General features: G+C 45.2%; 1 protein-coding gene across 1 annotated transcript in view; it reads right to left on the bottom strand.

Annotated features, from left to right (window-relative positions):
- LOC125431324 (F-box-like/WD repeat-containing protein TBL1X) overlaps positions 1-15135 on the bottom strand; it is a 36586-nt gene that overhangs the window by 2183 nt on the left and 19268 nt on the right. The window contains 2 exon segments of the mRNA XM_048494090.1: positions 738-801; positions 7120-7189. Of these exon segments, the coding sequence (XP_048350047.1) occupies positions 738-801; positions 7120-7189 (134 nt within the window).

Below are 15135 nucleotides of genomic sequence, written 5' to 3' on the forward strand. Positions count from 1 at the left end.
TGGTCAATTGACCTGGCAAGTTTGTATATAAGGGGATTGTTTCAAAATGTGTGCATTGCCCAGTCATTGTCCTGTGCACACCAGTCATTTATGGCCACCTGGGTGCGCAACGACAAAAAAAAAAGCCACTTGATAAGTTATGATTGGGATGTGTGGCAGCTTCTCCGCACGAGTCCAGCTGCCTCATCAAAGAAGGCATTTAATTGCATATACTTGTGATCTTAACTCACTGCTTTGGTACAAAATGGAGTCTCCCTGGACATCTGGGTGCACAGTAACTTAAGACCTATGCGAATACTGTTTGTTGTGGAATGAGTCCAGTGGATACCAACGTGCCCTGGTTTTATCTCCACTGCTCCTGCTGTATCTGATCATTTCTGGTTCAACTTCTTGAGGACAAAATAATAGCCCCAGCAACACTCCAATGCCAAGATAGCTTCATGCATGCTGCACCAACCCCCCTTCTCAGTCTGAGGAGAAAACAGAACCTTCAGGAAAAACGGAGGGAAACTCCGTTTATGGGGGATGGATTTTTAAATCGTACAGGCATTACCCCTTTCTGACAAACAGTCACACCCTGGTACTGGTTAAAGTTTAAAACAAAACTAAATTTTATTTCCAGACTGATTTAGCTTCTCAGATGGAACAGAAAGGCTTCAAAAGCATTTTAGGTTTTTCACAGGTAGTTATTTCTTTCTCAGATGTTACAGCACAGTTTTCAGAACAGACTTATTCACCCACAGGCGCCTCTTGGGGGAAAACGTTCCACCCGCAGTCAAGCACACTCCTAGTTCACCCGCCCTTTAGCACGAAAAGGGAATGGTCACTGACTTTAGGAGGGCCCCCACGTGAAGTTTCCCCATTCCAGAGATCCAGGCTATCCAGCCTATAAGAAACACTGGTCCTCCCTGACAGTCTGAGATTAGAGGAATCTGGCCACCTAGCCTTCCTCTCCCTGTCTCTCGCTGGCCTCACTGCCACTAGACACAATCTCCAGACTGAAGGAACAGAGAGCTGACACGATCTGTGTCTGACTCCTGAATCTGCGTGTCTCTCCACTCAGACTCAATTCCCATCCAGGCTTCTTCCTGCTTTCATAGCAGACAGTGCACCCTATTGGTGGCTACCAGCTATAGCTTTACAGCCCAGCCAATCAGGTTGCTCTGTTTGTTACTGTGGTGTTTTGCTCTGGCTAACTGCACCATTGCAAATTAACCCCGTAAGAGCCTAATCCGTCACACATGCCATCTTTGAAAATACAACGAATTTATTAAATGCCAAAATATACCAGAGGGCTTCATAAAACTGAGAGTCAGATCAGCCAGTCAGTCGACTTCAGAACCTTCACCACTGATGTCACTATACTGGGGTTCCGGCATCCACGGCAACAGAGGAATATAAAAGATGCAGCCAACAGCCACTGGGCTCAGAGCAGTTTCTGCTCCTCACTCTTGGCTTATCCATCTCTGCACCAACATGCCTGCATATAGAGCATATAAGGTTCTGTGGCAAAGAGGATGGCGGGTAAGACAGGACATGGTTCTGGCAGAGGAATTTGGTGGTGGGGAGGGGGATGATTGATGGGGCTACTGGGGTTTAGGGAAAAGGGATTGGGTGGGGATTGGGTGGGGACAACCTTCTTAGGGAATAAATGTATGAAAGATGTCAACATCGTCTATCTTTTCAGTATACATCCCTTCCCAGCTTTCAAGAGTGGCCACTCTTTAGCTAAGGGGCGATGTAAATGGTGAAGTAAAGGAAGTAAATGGTGGCATTCGAGCTGCATTCAAAGTCAAGAAGCTTGTAGTTCATTCTTTTTAATTAGTCCTTTAATGAAGTCATCAATTCCATGGACATTAAATAGAATATTTTAACAGCAACAAACAGTCACTGAACAGGTGCCCCTTTCTGAGCTGCCAAGGGAAGGGTGAGGATGCTCATATTTTAATATGCAAACACTCCTGGTCCTGATGAGGAGAAAAGCCAGTATGTCGTTCATTTCTTCAGTGTAGTAACATTGTTTCTGCCAATGGACCTGCTGCCTCAGTGAGCAATCTTCTTGCAAGAGGAAAGGGCCAAGAAACAGGGTGTTGAACCCTTTCCATACTTCCCCGTAGCATCCAACGAGCAGCCCCATTTGTGTGAGGGAGGCAGACCCTGGTCTGATCAGGAAATGTGGTGTGATGGGAGCTCACATGAGTAATTTGATTTGAGTAATCCACCTGCTCAAGAACATGAGATGTGTAGCTCAGTGAGATCAAGATTAATCTAATCCATCCCCGCAACCAGCAACTACAACGGAGTCTACTAAATAGTCCTCCCATAGGGCATGACCGATTGTTGCCTCCCCCCCAGAGAAGGGGCTTTGTGGGGCTTGGGGATGGGGCCATGCCCTAGCCCCTCCCTCCAGGGGATGGGGATTTGGGCAGAGCCACACACCCCACCCCCACCCTTTGTGCTTTTAAAAGCATGTCTCCAGAGGCTGGCAATGGCTTCTGCTCTCCCCAGGTTCTAGGGAGGGCAGAACCTGGGGAGCAGGACTCTGGGGCATGGCCCCTCCCCCTAGACCTGCCACTCGGAGGGGGCTCAGATGCATGGCCCCACCCCCTAAGCTTCCGTTTTTAAAAGCATATCTGAGGAGGCTGGCAGTGCCTTCTGCTCTCCCCAGGCTCTGGGGAGGGCAGGAGGCGGGGCAGGGGTGGTGCTTAAGGGTGTGCCCCTCCCAATCCCTGCCCCTGGGAGGGGGCTTGGAGGTGGGACTACGCCCCCAACCCCCATCCTCCGTGCTTTTAAAAGCATGTCGTCAGAGGTGTCAGGGTCTGTTACTCCAGTCATTAACAAGACTCAGGAAGATTTCAAGAGCTTTATTAGAACTGTGTCATCTCAGGTTCAGGTAGCCGAAACTGAGGGGTTTGGCTCCCCTGGTATATGCTTTACAGTTTGGTTCAAGCCCTAGTGTCCCCCCACCCTCACATTCCCATATTATCACCATGTGAAAGGACAGTGAGAATAACAGCATTGTTTGGTACAGACAGTTTCCTCCTCCAAGAAGGCAGATAAGGTCAAACGGTTAAGCTCTATTGAACTACCAGTAGGTATGCCAAGCAAAAGAGCGAGGCCCCCGTAGCCTTGGGCGATGATAACGGTCAGGTCATCTGCAGCTGGGCTGTGGATGTGTGAACTGCCAGGCCTGCAATGGCACAGGCCTGACATAAGCTAGTGGCTTCTGCTCTTCCCAGGTTCTGGGGAAAGCAGAGGCTGGGCTGTGTGTGTGTGTGTGTGTGTGTGTGAGTGAGAGAGAGAGAGGGCTAGTAGCCCACCCCCTGTGGGTCCCTGGAGGTCTGCTCCTGCTCTCCCCAGGGCCTGGGAAGGGCAGAAGCTGGCTCGTGGTCTTCAGGCTCCCTCAACCCCACTCAAGTGGTTGCTTCCATGACGTGGGCAGGGCCAAGGGAGCCTGAAGACCACATCATGTTCAGGTTTCCGTGGCCCCGCCCATGTTGATGATGAGCCGAACACGATGAGCCGGCTTCTACCCTTTTATTGTATCTTTTTGTTTAGCATTTCACATTCCACATTTCTGCTTTGTTATGTTCCTCATTGTATGCTAAGCATGGCACATAACATTTCCATTTTTACCTTAATAGAAGATGTTATGCAGCTGAAGCTTTATGCTAGAGTTTTCTTGACTTTTTATCTCTATCTGATGTTTGGTAGTTCTAGGCATTCCTAAGAAAATGATTAGGAATAGTAGTAGTATTAATACCATTAAATTAACAGTTGTAAGACCACATTTATATGTCTTTGTTCTGGTGTTTTTCTACAAGAATATTTTTGCAGTTGCAGCGTTATGGTAGGGTTTTGTTGATTTTTATCTCTATCTGATATTGGGCACTTCTAAGCATTTCAAAGAAACTGATTAGGGATAAGTAGTATTCACGTAACTGTTGTGAGACCAGACACACATTTTTTTGGTCCGTGTCTATTTGCACGTTTCGTCTTGTTTGGCATTTTGCATTTCTGCAGCCTCCTGTTCCTTGTGGAAATCTCCCTTTTTATCTTAATAGAAGATGTCATGTAATTGAAGCTTTATGGTAGGCTCTTGTTAACTTCTTATCTTTACCTGACACTTGGTGATTCTGAGCATTTCAAAGAAATTTATTAGGAATAGTAGCAGTATTAGTAGTATTCAGGTAACCATCTCTCTATATAAAAATCTATCAGTGCGTTTTTCTGCTGACAGGTAATCTCCCAAGCTACTGGACCGATTGCTTTGAAATTTTCACACGTCGCATTCACGTGCGGCCAGGTTTCCATACTGTTTCCACACCTCCTGTTGTGTACATGTCACAACTGTGCCAGTTATTGTGTACATGCCACACCTGTGACAGTTGGAAGCACAGTTCTGTTCCGCAACAGCGCCATCTGCTGGCCGTCAAAGCAGCACCCTCTGATACAAGGGAAACAACCATGCCTTCCTTGAAAACCACTGCCATATGGAGTGAAAGGGATGGGGTGGGCCATCTGCATATGGCCCACCCACCCTAGCGGAGGAAGGGGAAGGTGAGGGAGGGTCCGGGGGTTTGCTGGACCAAACGCTCTGAAATTTGAACACAACATAGCTCATGCCTCCCAGCGTGTTTTACGCTAGATAATTCGCCTGCAAGGGAAGGGAGTGAAAGGGACAGGACCAGCCACCTGCACATGGCCCACCCACCCTAGCAGAGGAAGGGGAACGTTAGGGAGGGACCGGCTGGGTTGCCATGCAAGGGAATGGGAGAGAGGGAGGGGAGCGAGGGGCCCCTTGCCCCTCCCCTCCCTTGCAAGCATTGTGCAATGACACATGTTCGAACCGTTCGCTTCCCCTTTTCTTTCTTTTCCACTTCACCAGACTCAGCCACAGCAACGCGTGGCCAGGCCCCCTAGTTACGTATATATTTCTGTGTTGTCTTTTTATACAAGAATTTTATAGTATCTCCTTTGGCATTTCACATTCCACATTTCTGCATTGTCAAGTTCCTCATTGTATACTAAGCATGGCACATGAAATTTCCATTTTTATCTTAACAGAAGATGTTATGCAGTTGAAGCATTTAGGTTCATTTTCATCTTTCTTATGTTTAAGTTTTCTAAAGAAATTGATTAGGAATAGTAGTGGCATTATCAGGACTCTGCTAACCATTATTATAATATTTACATTTCATTAGATCCATGCATCTTTGCATCTATTATTCTTAATATATTTTAAATTGATACTATATCCTGTTGTAAATTATTTTTCTTCAACAACAATATATGTTTTCATGTATGTAATACACAAACCTTATATTGGTTTGAGGTTTTTTATTTGCTATTTACTTTTGCAGAAAATGAATTACACTGTTCATGAAGGACAGTGTATATTTGGAAAACACTTTGAAGTATAAGATAGGTATCTTCTGGGACTTTTTTCTATCATAAAACTTCAGTTTCAACTGAGGACTTCAAACTTTAGAAAACTTTAGAAAATCATACTCAGGATCACAGTTAATTTACACTTAATTTGATGGGGAATTACATTTAATTTGATGGGGAATTTAAAAATCCAAAGCATACATCTTTTACAAACAGCAAATTCACTTTGAGAAACGGCAGAGAGAAATTACAAAACAAATGTTCTAAAGATGCTTTGAGGTTAATGTGTTCTAAAGTCTCGAACTCTTGGACTCCAGTTTTGTTTACTCCTTCAAGCCCTTCATTCTCTCTCATGACATTCTTGTGCTTGTTCATATATGCATGCTGCCCTTTAAACCAAGGTTATAACTATTGGGCAGTGCTTTTTGTCCATGCGGATGACTGACAGTGCAATCCTAAGGGCTTCCGGCACTGCTGTGCTGTGGAGTAACTATGGGGCCGCTAGTCCACTCCCTAAAGCAGTGGTGGCGAACCTATGGCACTCCAGATGTTCATGGACTACAATTCCCATCATCCCCTGCCAGAATGGCCAATTGGCCATGCTGGCAGGGGCTGATGGGAATTGTAGTCCATGAAGAAGAAGAAGAAGAAGAAGAAGAAGAAGAAGAAGAAGAAGAAGAAGAAGAGTTTGGATTTATACCCCCCCTTTCTCTCCTGTAGGAGACTCAAAGGGGCTTACAATCTCCTTGCCCTTCCCTCCTCACAACAAACATCCTGTGAGGTAGGTGGGGCTGAGACAGCTCCGAGAAGCTGTGACTAGCCCAAGGTCACCCAGCTGGCATGTGTGGGAGTGTACAGGCCAATCTGAATTCCCCAGATAAGCCTCCACAGCTCAAGCGGCAGAGCTGGGAATCAAACCCGGTTCCTCCAGATCAGAGTGCACCTGCTCTAAGTCACTGCTCTTAGCCACTTCAGCCACTGCTGCAGGTGCCATAGGTTCGCCACCACGGCCCTAAAGGGTTTCATTAGTGACTGGGCAGTGGGAAAACAGAGCACATGGCTGGGTCTCAGAGGCCACAACTGCATCAGCATCTCCAGTGGCTTTGTTCTTCTCCTGTTGAGAATTCTGGCACCTTATATGGGAGCAAAAAAAATTTCTTTCCTTTTTTCCTTCCTCTGTTTTGAGAAGGGAATGGTTGCACGTTAATGGGGGTCACTGAAAATTGATCATACTAAGGGAACATATTTAATTTTGTTAGAGAGCAAGACAGCCCCTCTGATGAGCCCTTCTTGATTGTGCCAAGGAAGAATGTGTTTTTTGTTGGTTTGTGTGGGGTTTTTTTTGTCATCAAGTCCCAGCTAACTTGCGGCAACCCTGTAGGGTGTTCAAGGCAAGAAATGTTCCTAGGTAGTTTGCCATTGCCTGCCTCCATGTCACCACGCTGGTGTCCCTTGGATGCCTCCCATCTTAATACTAGGCAGGGTCAGTGCTGAGAGTTTGTGGCCCCTTCCGCACACGCAAAATAATGCGTTTTCAATCTACTTTCACTACTGTTTGCAAGTGGATTTTGCTATTCCGCACAGCTACAAAGAGCACTGAAAGCAGTTTGAAAGTGCATTATTCTGCATGTGCGGAATGAGCCTGTGACTGGCCTGTAAGGGTCTGTTATTTCAGTCAATAATTGAGACTTAGGAATGATTTAAGAGGTTTATTGAGCCAGGCCTGACACTGGCGCAAGGTCACCGAGCAAGCTTCCACGCCGCGAGTGGGGATTTGAGCCTGGGTCTCTACTGGGAGCTGCAAAGAATTGAACACAAGTTAAAAACATCCTGTCAGCAAAAACAGAAAATACTTTTACTTGTTTGTAAAGGTAGTGAAAGAAGAAGGTAAAATACCGTGCCCTGTTTACGGCAGCAAAAGGACAAGAGTTATTTTCCTTCATTGGCACTGAAACATTTTGAAAGAGAAGTGGATGACAAGGATCTTGTCTCTTGATGGAGCTGAGAAGTGGGCATTAACTCACCACAGAGTTTTGCAAGCATGACCCAGTTATTTAATGGCCTTCAGAGAGACTGTTCGTTGCACTTCCTGCTCACTGCTATATTTATGTGTTCGTGACATCAGTTTTGTTGCATTGTTCTGCATGGTGGAAAGGTTGCGCTAAGGAATTTTGTATTTTAAATCTGTTTGCCTTGCAAGTTCTGTTCCTGAATTGGCCCCACAGAACCCACAACCGAAGGAGGTTATACTTGCAGAAGATTTATGTGTTGCCGAAGAAGATTTATTATCAGATATTTTATAATGTTGGCAATCAGTCTAACAGTAATTCAAATGGTACCCTTAAGCCATTAATGGTTTCAGTCACTGAAATAACTTGTACCCTTCTAAGTACCAGCAAGCATGCAGACTACCAGCTCGCAGGACAGAAATCGGCATGACAAGAAGAACATTTCCAAAAAATTAAACTGTTTATTAGGGAACTTACAAGGAGTTGACACCAATCACTTTGCTTATATAATTTGTTTTAAGTACCAAAATTTTTTATACAAGTCCAGTGCTATCAGTCACAGACCAGGAAAGGGATTTAGGCGTCTTAGTTGATAGTTCCATGGGAATGTCAACTCAATGCATGGCAGCTGTAAAAAAGGCAAACTCTACGCTGGGGATCATTAGAAAAGGAATTGATAATAAAACTGCAAAGATTGTCATGCCCTTATATAAAGCAGTGGTGCGACCGCACTTGGAGTACTGTGTCCAGTTCTGGTCGCCGCATCTCAAAAAGGATATTGAGGAGACTAGAAAAAAAAAAAGTGCAGAGAAAGGGCAACAAGGATGATTGAGGGACTGGAGCACCTTCCTTATGAGGAGAGGCTGCAGCGTTTGGGACTCTTTAGTTTGGAGAGGAGGCGGCTGAGGGGGGATATGATTGAAGTCTACAAAATTATGCATGGGGTAGAAAATGTTGACAGAGAGAAATTTTTCTCTCTTTCTCACTATCTCTAGAATAGCAGGGGCATTCAGTGAAAATGCTGGGGGGAAGAATTAGGACTAATAAAAGGAAACACTTCTTCACGCAACGTGTGATTGGGGGTTTCGAATATGCTGCCACAGGAGGTGGTGATGGCCACTAACCTGGATAGCTTTAAAAGGGGCTTGGACAGATTTATGGAGGAGAAGTCGTTTTATGGCTAACAATAGCGGTCCTCCTTGATCTGAGATTGCAAATGCCTTAACGTGGTCCAGGTGCTTTCGGGGAACAGCAGCTGCAGAAGGTAGCCATTGCTTTCACCTCCTGCATGTGAGCTCCCAAAGGCACCTGGTGGGCCACTGCGAGTAGCAGAGAACTGGACTAGATGGACTCTGGTCTGATCCAGCTGGCTTGTTCTTATGTTCTTATGTACTCATGGAGCAGGAGATGTTGTTGTCCTCCTGGTTAGAGATTTGGTCAATTGACCTGGCAAGTTTGTATATAAGGGGATTGTTTCAAAAGGTGTGCATTGCCCAGTCATTGTCCTGTGCACACCAGTCATTTATGGCCACCTGGGTGCGCAACGACAAAAAAAAAAGCCACTTGATAAGTTATGATTGGGATGTGTGGCAGCTTCTCCGCATGAGTCCAGCTGCCTCATCAAAGAAGGCATTTAATTGCTCAGGAGCAACAGCTGCAGAAGGCCATTGTGTTCACATCCTACATGTGAGCTCCCCAAGGCACCTGGTGGGCCACTGCGAGTAGCAGAGAGCTGGACTAGATGGACTCTGGTCTGATCCAGCTGGCTTGTTCTTATGTTCTTATGTTCTTATAAACATTTTAAAGCCACCTTGTGCCCAGAATTGGTAAAAAGACAAAGGAACTATAAACAACACACCAAAGTCTATGTAGCACAACAAACCTCTATGCCCACATAACAGCATGTGTAATTTACTGTGCCATTGAAATGTCATACAAAACTCAAAACGCAGCAAAAACATACAGCCTAGAACAGGAGTAATATTGCTATGCAAAAGACTCTGTTAAAGAGAACAAGGTATTACAGGTGCATGTAGAGCAACTCCAGAAACTGTCCATGTGGGAACTGTGGATTCACTGATCCAGCAATCTTTCCCCAAGGAAAGTTCAAATGAGCTGTTTAGCTAAAAAGTCAACTTTGTCAAACTTTTCCCATAAAGTTAAATAGGATTTCACAGAAGCTGAGACATATATAAAACATAAAACATATAAAACATACAGTCAGAAGCTGAGACATATATAAAACAAACAGAAGCTGAGACATATATAAAACATACAGACATATATAAAACATACACCTTCCCCACCCCCCCACCTCCCCACCCCCAGACTCTTGCCTTCTATTTTAGGAAAAGTTTTATTCAGAAACAGCAGTTCAATTAAAATAGGTCATCAGACATTTATTGACAGAACTGGAAAATCCCAGCCAAAACTACTCTACGTACAGAAAACAAATGACTAACTGCCCCACTCCTTTCCCAGAGACACCTGACTCCTCCTCTCTCTCAGCTAGAAAAGAATGTGGCTTAAACTTCTTATCTTTACCACAAGTGGTTCTCTCTCTTTATCCGTTTAGTCGTGTCCAACTCTTGGATACTCTGTAAACAAGTCCCCTCCATGCTTCCCTGTTTGCCACAACTTCTTTCAATTGGTTGATGTTCATGCCCATGTCCCTCTTAATTGTTTCCAACCAACGAGTCATTGGGCTATTCCGTTTCCGTTTATCACTGACCATTCCGAGTAGCATCTCTTTTCCCAGTGAATTTGCCCTCATCACATGTCCGAAGTAGGTCAGCTTCTGTCTAGTGATCTTGCCCTCCAGGGACATCTCTGGGTTAATACGCTCCAGGACAGCTTTGTTGGTGACTCTAGCTGTCCATGGGATTTGTAAAAGTCTTCTCCAACACCACATCTCAAAGGCATCCACTTTTCTTCTATCGGTTTTTGTCAGTGCCCATGTGTCAGAACTCCCCGCATGGACAATGAAACACTTGAAAGTTCAAAGATTTTATTGCTGATGACAGGTAGAAAGCAAAAGCCTGTTCTGAGCTAATCCTTCAGAACAGTTGATAATATGCAACAGTGCTCCCTCCCACCAACATGTGAACGAAAACAGACTAGCATTCACTGAAACATCTCTTCAAACCCTCAAGGTTACAGATACGGCACCTGCAGGAGAGAAACAGAACAGCATAGCAGCAAACAGAACTTGGCATAGTATCATCCCATAGCAACACCCCAGTAACAGCCAAACCCCCATGATGCACATCCTGACATTCCGCCTCTCTTAAGGCCTTCCCCCTGGCTTGCTTGGGCATGCGCGATGAAACAGCTATTATCAAAACAATCCTATGTCACTGGTAAATCATGACTTTTACACTTATATACAGTTCATTCATAAGTCCATGAATCCAAAAATTATATATAATTCATTCATAAATCCAAAAATTCATTCATAAAGTAATAGCGTCAATTGTCTTCATTCTCAGTTCATTCATAAACCAACTGCATGAATAGTCTTTTCGTATTCCTTCATAAATATATACATTCATTCAAGAATCAATTGTAAGTATTCCAAGTGAGCAAATCAAGTAATCACGTTTCTACGTGGTATGAGAATGGAAGGAGTCCGTGTCCTTGGCTTCAGTGCAACTGGGAGATCCCTCCGTGTAGTTCTCAAAATATAGAGTCTCTTCTAAATGCTCAGTACTTGCACGACATTTTCAAAATAAATGTTTCTTCCTCAGAGTTATCACAAGTTTTGTATAAATAAATTAGGCCAAAAGTGAAGGTGTTATGTAATACGGAAATAATAAGCTACTCATAGTTCACAAAACTATGCCCCAGTTTAGTGTACTTATGGAATGTCTCTCAAATTCTTAGTAGAAAGATACACTGAATCACCACCACCAGGGAAATGTGCTTGCGGTGCTTGTCAGCCTACTTCTTTTGGGAATCCTTGGCTTTCTGTAAGGCATGTAAAATAGAGTCCCACCCCTCCACAATCTGTTGTATCCAGTTCGGTAAATCAGGAGGCTCAACCACCAATTGTCCCAAAAAGGGAAGTGGCTTAGCTGACCAGCCAGAGACCACCTTGAAAAGTGTTTTCCCCGTGCTACTATAAACGGCATTATTGTAAGCGTACTCTGCGTAAGGCAGGGTCCACCCAATTATCTTGATGATAGTTACTGTAGCACTGGAGGTACTGCTCCAGTGTCTGATTGGAGCATTCTGACTGGCCATTAGATTGGGTGTGGTATGCTGATGTCAATCCTTGTTTCATGCCCAGAACTTCAGAAAAGCTCTCCAGAACTTTGAAACAAATTGGGAAGCCCTATCAGAAATTATTTTGTCAGGGGCTGAGTGTAACCGATAAATGTGCTGGATGAGCAATTTAGCCAGTTTTGGGGCAAAGCAGGGGGTAAAATGAGCCTGTTTGGAAAACAAATCCACCACCATCCAGATTACAGTCTTGCCATGACTTTCCAGCAAGTCCGTTATGAAGTCCATGGAGATCACTTTCCAGGGGCCATCTGGGATTGGAATAGGCTGTAGCAGCCCCTGAGGTTTGCCCGGAAGGTTTTTGGCCATAGCACAGACAGGACGTCCTTTTACATAAGCCTCGATATCTTTTCTCATTGAACGCCACCAAAACTGTCTCCATACAAGATGAAGTGTTTTCACAAAACCAAAGTGATGAGCTGATTTCGCATCGTGCCCCTGCTGGATGATTTGCTTATGCAGCACAGGCGGCACAAACAAGCAGTCACCCTGCCTCCACAGCCCATCCTGGAGCACCAGGGAGGGACTGCCTTCCTCATCAGGAATGGAGAGTTTACCTGCCTCCAGAAATTCAGACAAAAGTGAACCAGGAGGGGTAACAGTGTCACTGGGAGGCGGGATTGGAGCCGGTGGGCCACCCTGAAAGCAGGCCTGGGAGCAAGTCACATGTCACATGTATGACTATCTGCCACTAGGCCAGAAGTCATGGGTGTGCCCTCGCTGCAATGAGCTCCTGGCATACAAGGAACGTGTCCGTTCTCTTGAAGCCAAGGTGGCAGACCTGGAGAAGCTGAGAGAGGCAGAGAGGGCAACAAACAAGGCTTTCAGGGACCCAGCAGCCGGGTCCCACTCCCAAGGTGACATCTCTTCAGATGTCATGGAGAATGAGAGTCTGGGTGACAGAGGGTGCCAGTCTGCGGTGGGGGAAGATGTTCCCTTAGATGGGACCCCTTCCTTAGTTGGTGGTCAGATATCCTCTCGCACTGAGGATACCCCTCGGGGAGGTGGGGGGCTCCTTGTAGTGGGTGATTCGATCATCAGGAATATAGAGAGTTGGGTTTGTGACAGGCGTGATGACCGCATGGTGACTTGCCTGCCTGGTGCGAAGGTTGCGGATGTCACGCTACGTCTAGATAGGCTGTTAGACAGTGCTGGGGTGGAGTCAGCAGTTGTGGTCCACATTGGTACCAATGACATTGGGAAATGTAGCCGGGAGGTTCTGGAAGCTAAATTTAGGCTGCTAGGAAAAAGGTTAAAATCCAGGACCCCCAAGGTGGCATTCTCTGAAATGCTACCTGTTCCACGCGCAGGGCGAGCTAGGCAAGCGGAGATACAGGGTCTCAATGCGTGGATGAGAAGGTGGTGCAAGGCAGAGGGTTTCAGATTTGTCAGGAACTGGGGAACCTTTTGGGATAAGGCAGGCCTGTACAAAAGGGACGGGCTTCATCTTAACCAAAGAGGAACCAGGCTGCTGGCGCTCAACATTAAAAAGGTGGCAGAACAGCTTTTAAACTGATCCCTGGGGGAAAGCCGACAGGAGCTGAGGTGACTTCGGTTCGGAATACAGAGTCCATGGGGATGCAGACAGAGAAGGAGGTTTTTTTAAATCAACCACATACAAGTGAAGAGCACAGCAATGTGATAAGTGATAGTGTCTACAAAAGGCTAGAGGGCAAAACACATAAATCCCAGGTTAGGGACAGAGACAGAGTATACAAGTGTCTCTATGCTAATAGTAGAAGCATTCGACCTAAAATGGGGGAGCTGGAGTACAGAGTTTTGAAGGAGGACATTGATATAGTGGGCATCACAGAGACATGGTGGAATGAGGAGAACCAGTGGGATGCTGTTATCCCAGGTTACAGGCTCTACAGGAAGGATAGGACAGGGCGTATTGGGGGTGGGGTGGCCCTCTACATCAAAGAGAGCATAGTGTCACATAAAATAGACAATGCAGGGGGAGCTGATTCCTCTACAGAAGCACTGTGGATATCAATACCAGGGGTGAAGCATAGTTTAACATTAGGAATATATTATCGTCCCCCTGACCAAAGCGCACAAGAGGATTCTGAGATGGAAAAAGAAATTAGAGAGGCCAACAAAAGCAAAAATGTCGTGGTAATGGGCGATTTTAACTATCCCCACATAAACTGGAAAAATGCATGTTCAGGTCATAGTAAGGAGAGAACATTCCTGGATATGCTAAATGACTGTGGCTTAGAGCAGATGGTTGTAGAACCAACCAGGGGAGATGTGATCCTAGATCTAATTCTATGTGGGACCCAGGACCTGGTGCGGGAAGTCAGTGTTGTTGAGCCGATAGGGAACAGCGACCACAATGCTGTCAGATTCAGTATCTCTGCATGCGAACAAGTGACAACTACTAATGTAGTTACATTTGCCTTCAGAAAGGGAAATTTCTCAAAGATGAGGGGGATAGTGCGCAGGAAGCTGAAAGGGAAAATCAAGAGAGTCAAAAATGTCCAAGATGCTTGGAGGTTATTTAAAAACACAGTCACAAAAGCTCAGCTGGAATGTGTTCCGCAGGTTAGGAAAGGCAGCGCCCAGTCCAAAAGAAAGCCACCATGGTTAACAAGGGACGTTGAGGAAATTATTAGGAAAAAAAAGATGTCTTTTAGAAAATGGAAGTCCAACTTAACTGATAAAGAATACCAGAGAGAACACAAATGGTGGCAAAAGAGAAGCAAGTTAGCTGTAAGGGAGGCAAAAAAGGATTATGAGGAACACATGGCTGTGAACATCAAAACCAGCAACAAACAGTTCTTCAAGTACATCAAAAGCAGGAAGCCAGTAAGGGAAGCGGTAGGCCCGTTAGATGACAAAGGAACAAAGGGTGTGCTAAAAGATGACAGGGAGATTGCAGAAAAGCTGAATGAATTCTTTGCATCTGTCTTCACCCAAGAGGAGGTGAGGAAAATTCCTGCACCTGAACCAAGCTTCTTAGGAGGCGAATCCGAGGAACTAGCGAAGATAGTGGTAGACAAGGAAGAAGTTCTGGCAGCCATTGATAAACTAAATGCTACCAAATCCCCTGGCCCAGATTGCATTCACCCAAGAGTTCTTAAAGAGCTCAAGCATGAAATTGCTGATCTTCTCACTTTAATATGCAACTTATCCTTGAAATCAGGCTCCATCCCTGAAGACTGGAAGATGGCCAATGTCACACCAATCTTTAAGAAAGGATCTAGGGGGGACCCGGGAAATTACAGGCCAGTCAGTTTGACATCTGTTCCTGGTAAATTAGTAGAATCTGTCATTAAAGATAAAATTATAAAACATGTAGAAAAGCAAGACCTGCTGAGAAAGAGTCAGCATGGCTTTTGCAGAGGCAAATCCTGTCTTACAAACTTACTAGAGTTCTTTGAGGATGTAAACAGGCATGTGGATAAGGGGGAACCAGTGGACATTGTCTACTTGGATTTCCAAAAGGCTT

The sequence above is a fragment of the Sphaerodactylus townsendi genome, linkage group LG04 (assembly GCF_021028975.2).
Source record: "Sphaerodactylus townsendi isolate TG3544 linkage group LG04, MPM_Stown_v2.3, whole genome shotgun sequence".
Classification (NCBI taxonomy): domain Eukaryota; kingdom Metazoa; phylum Chordata; class Lepidosauria; order Squamata; family Sphaerodactylidae; genus Sphaerodactylus; species Sphaerodactylus townsendi.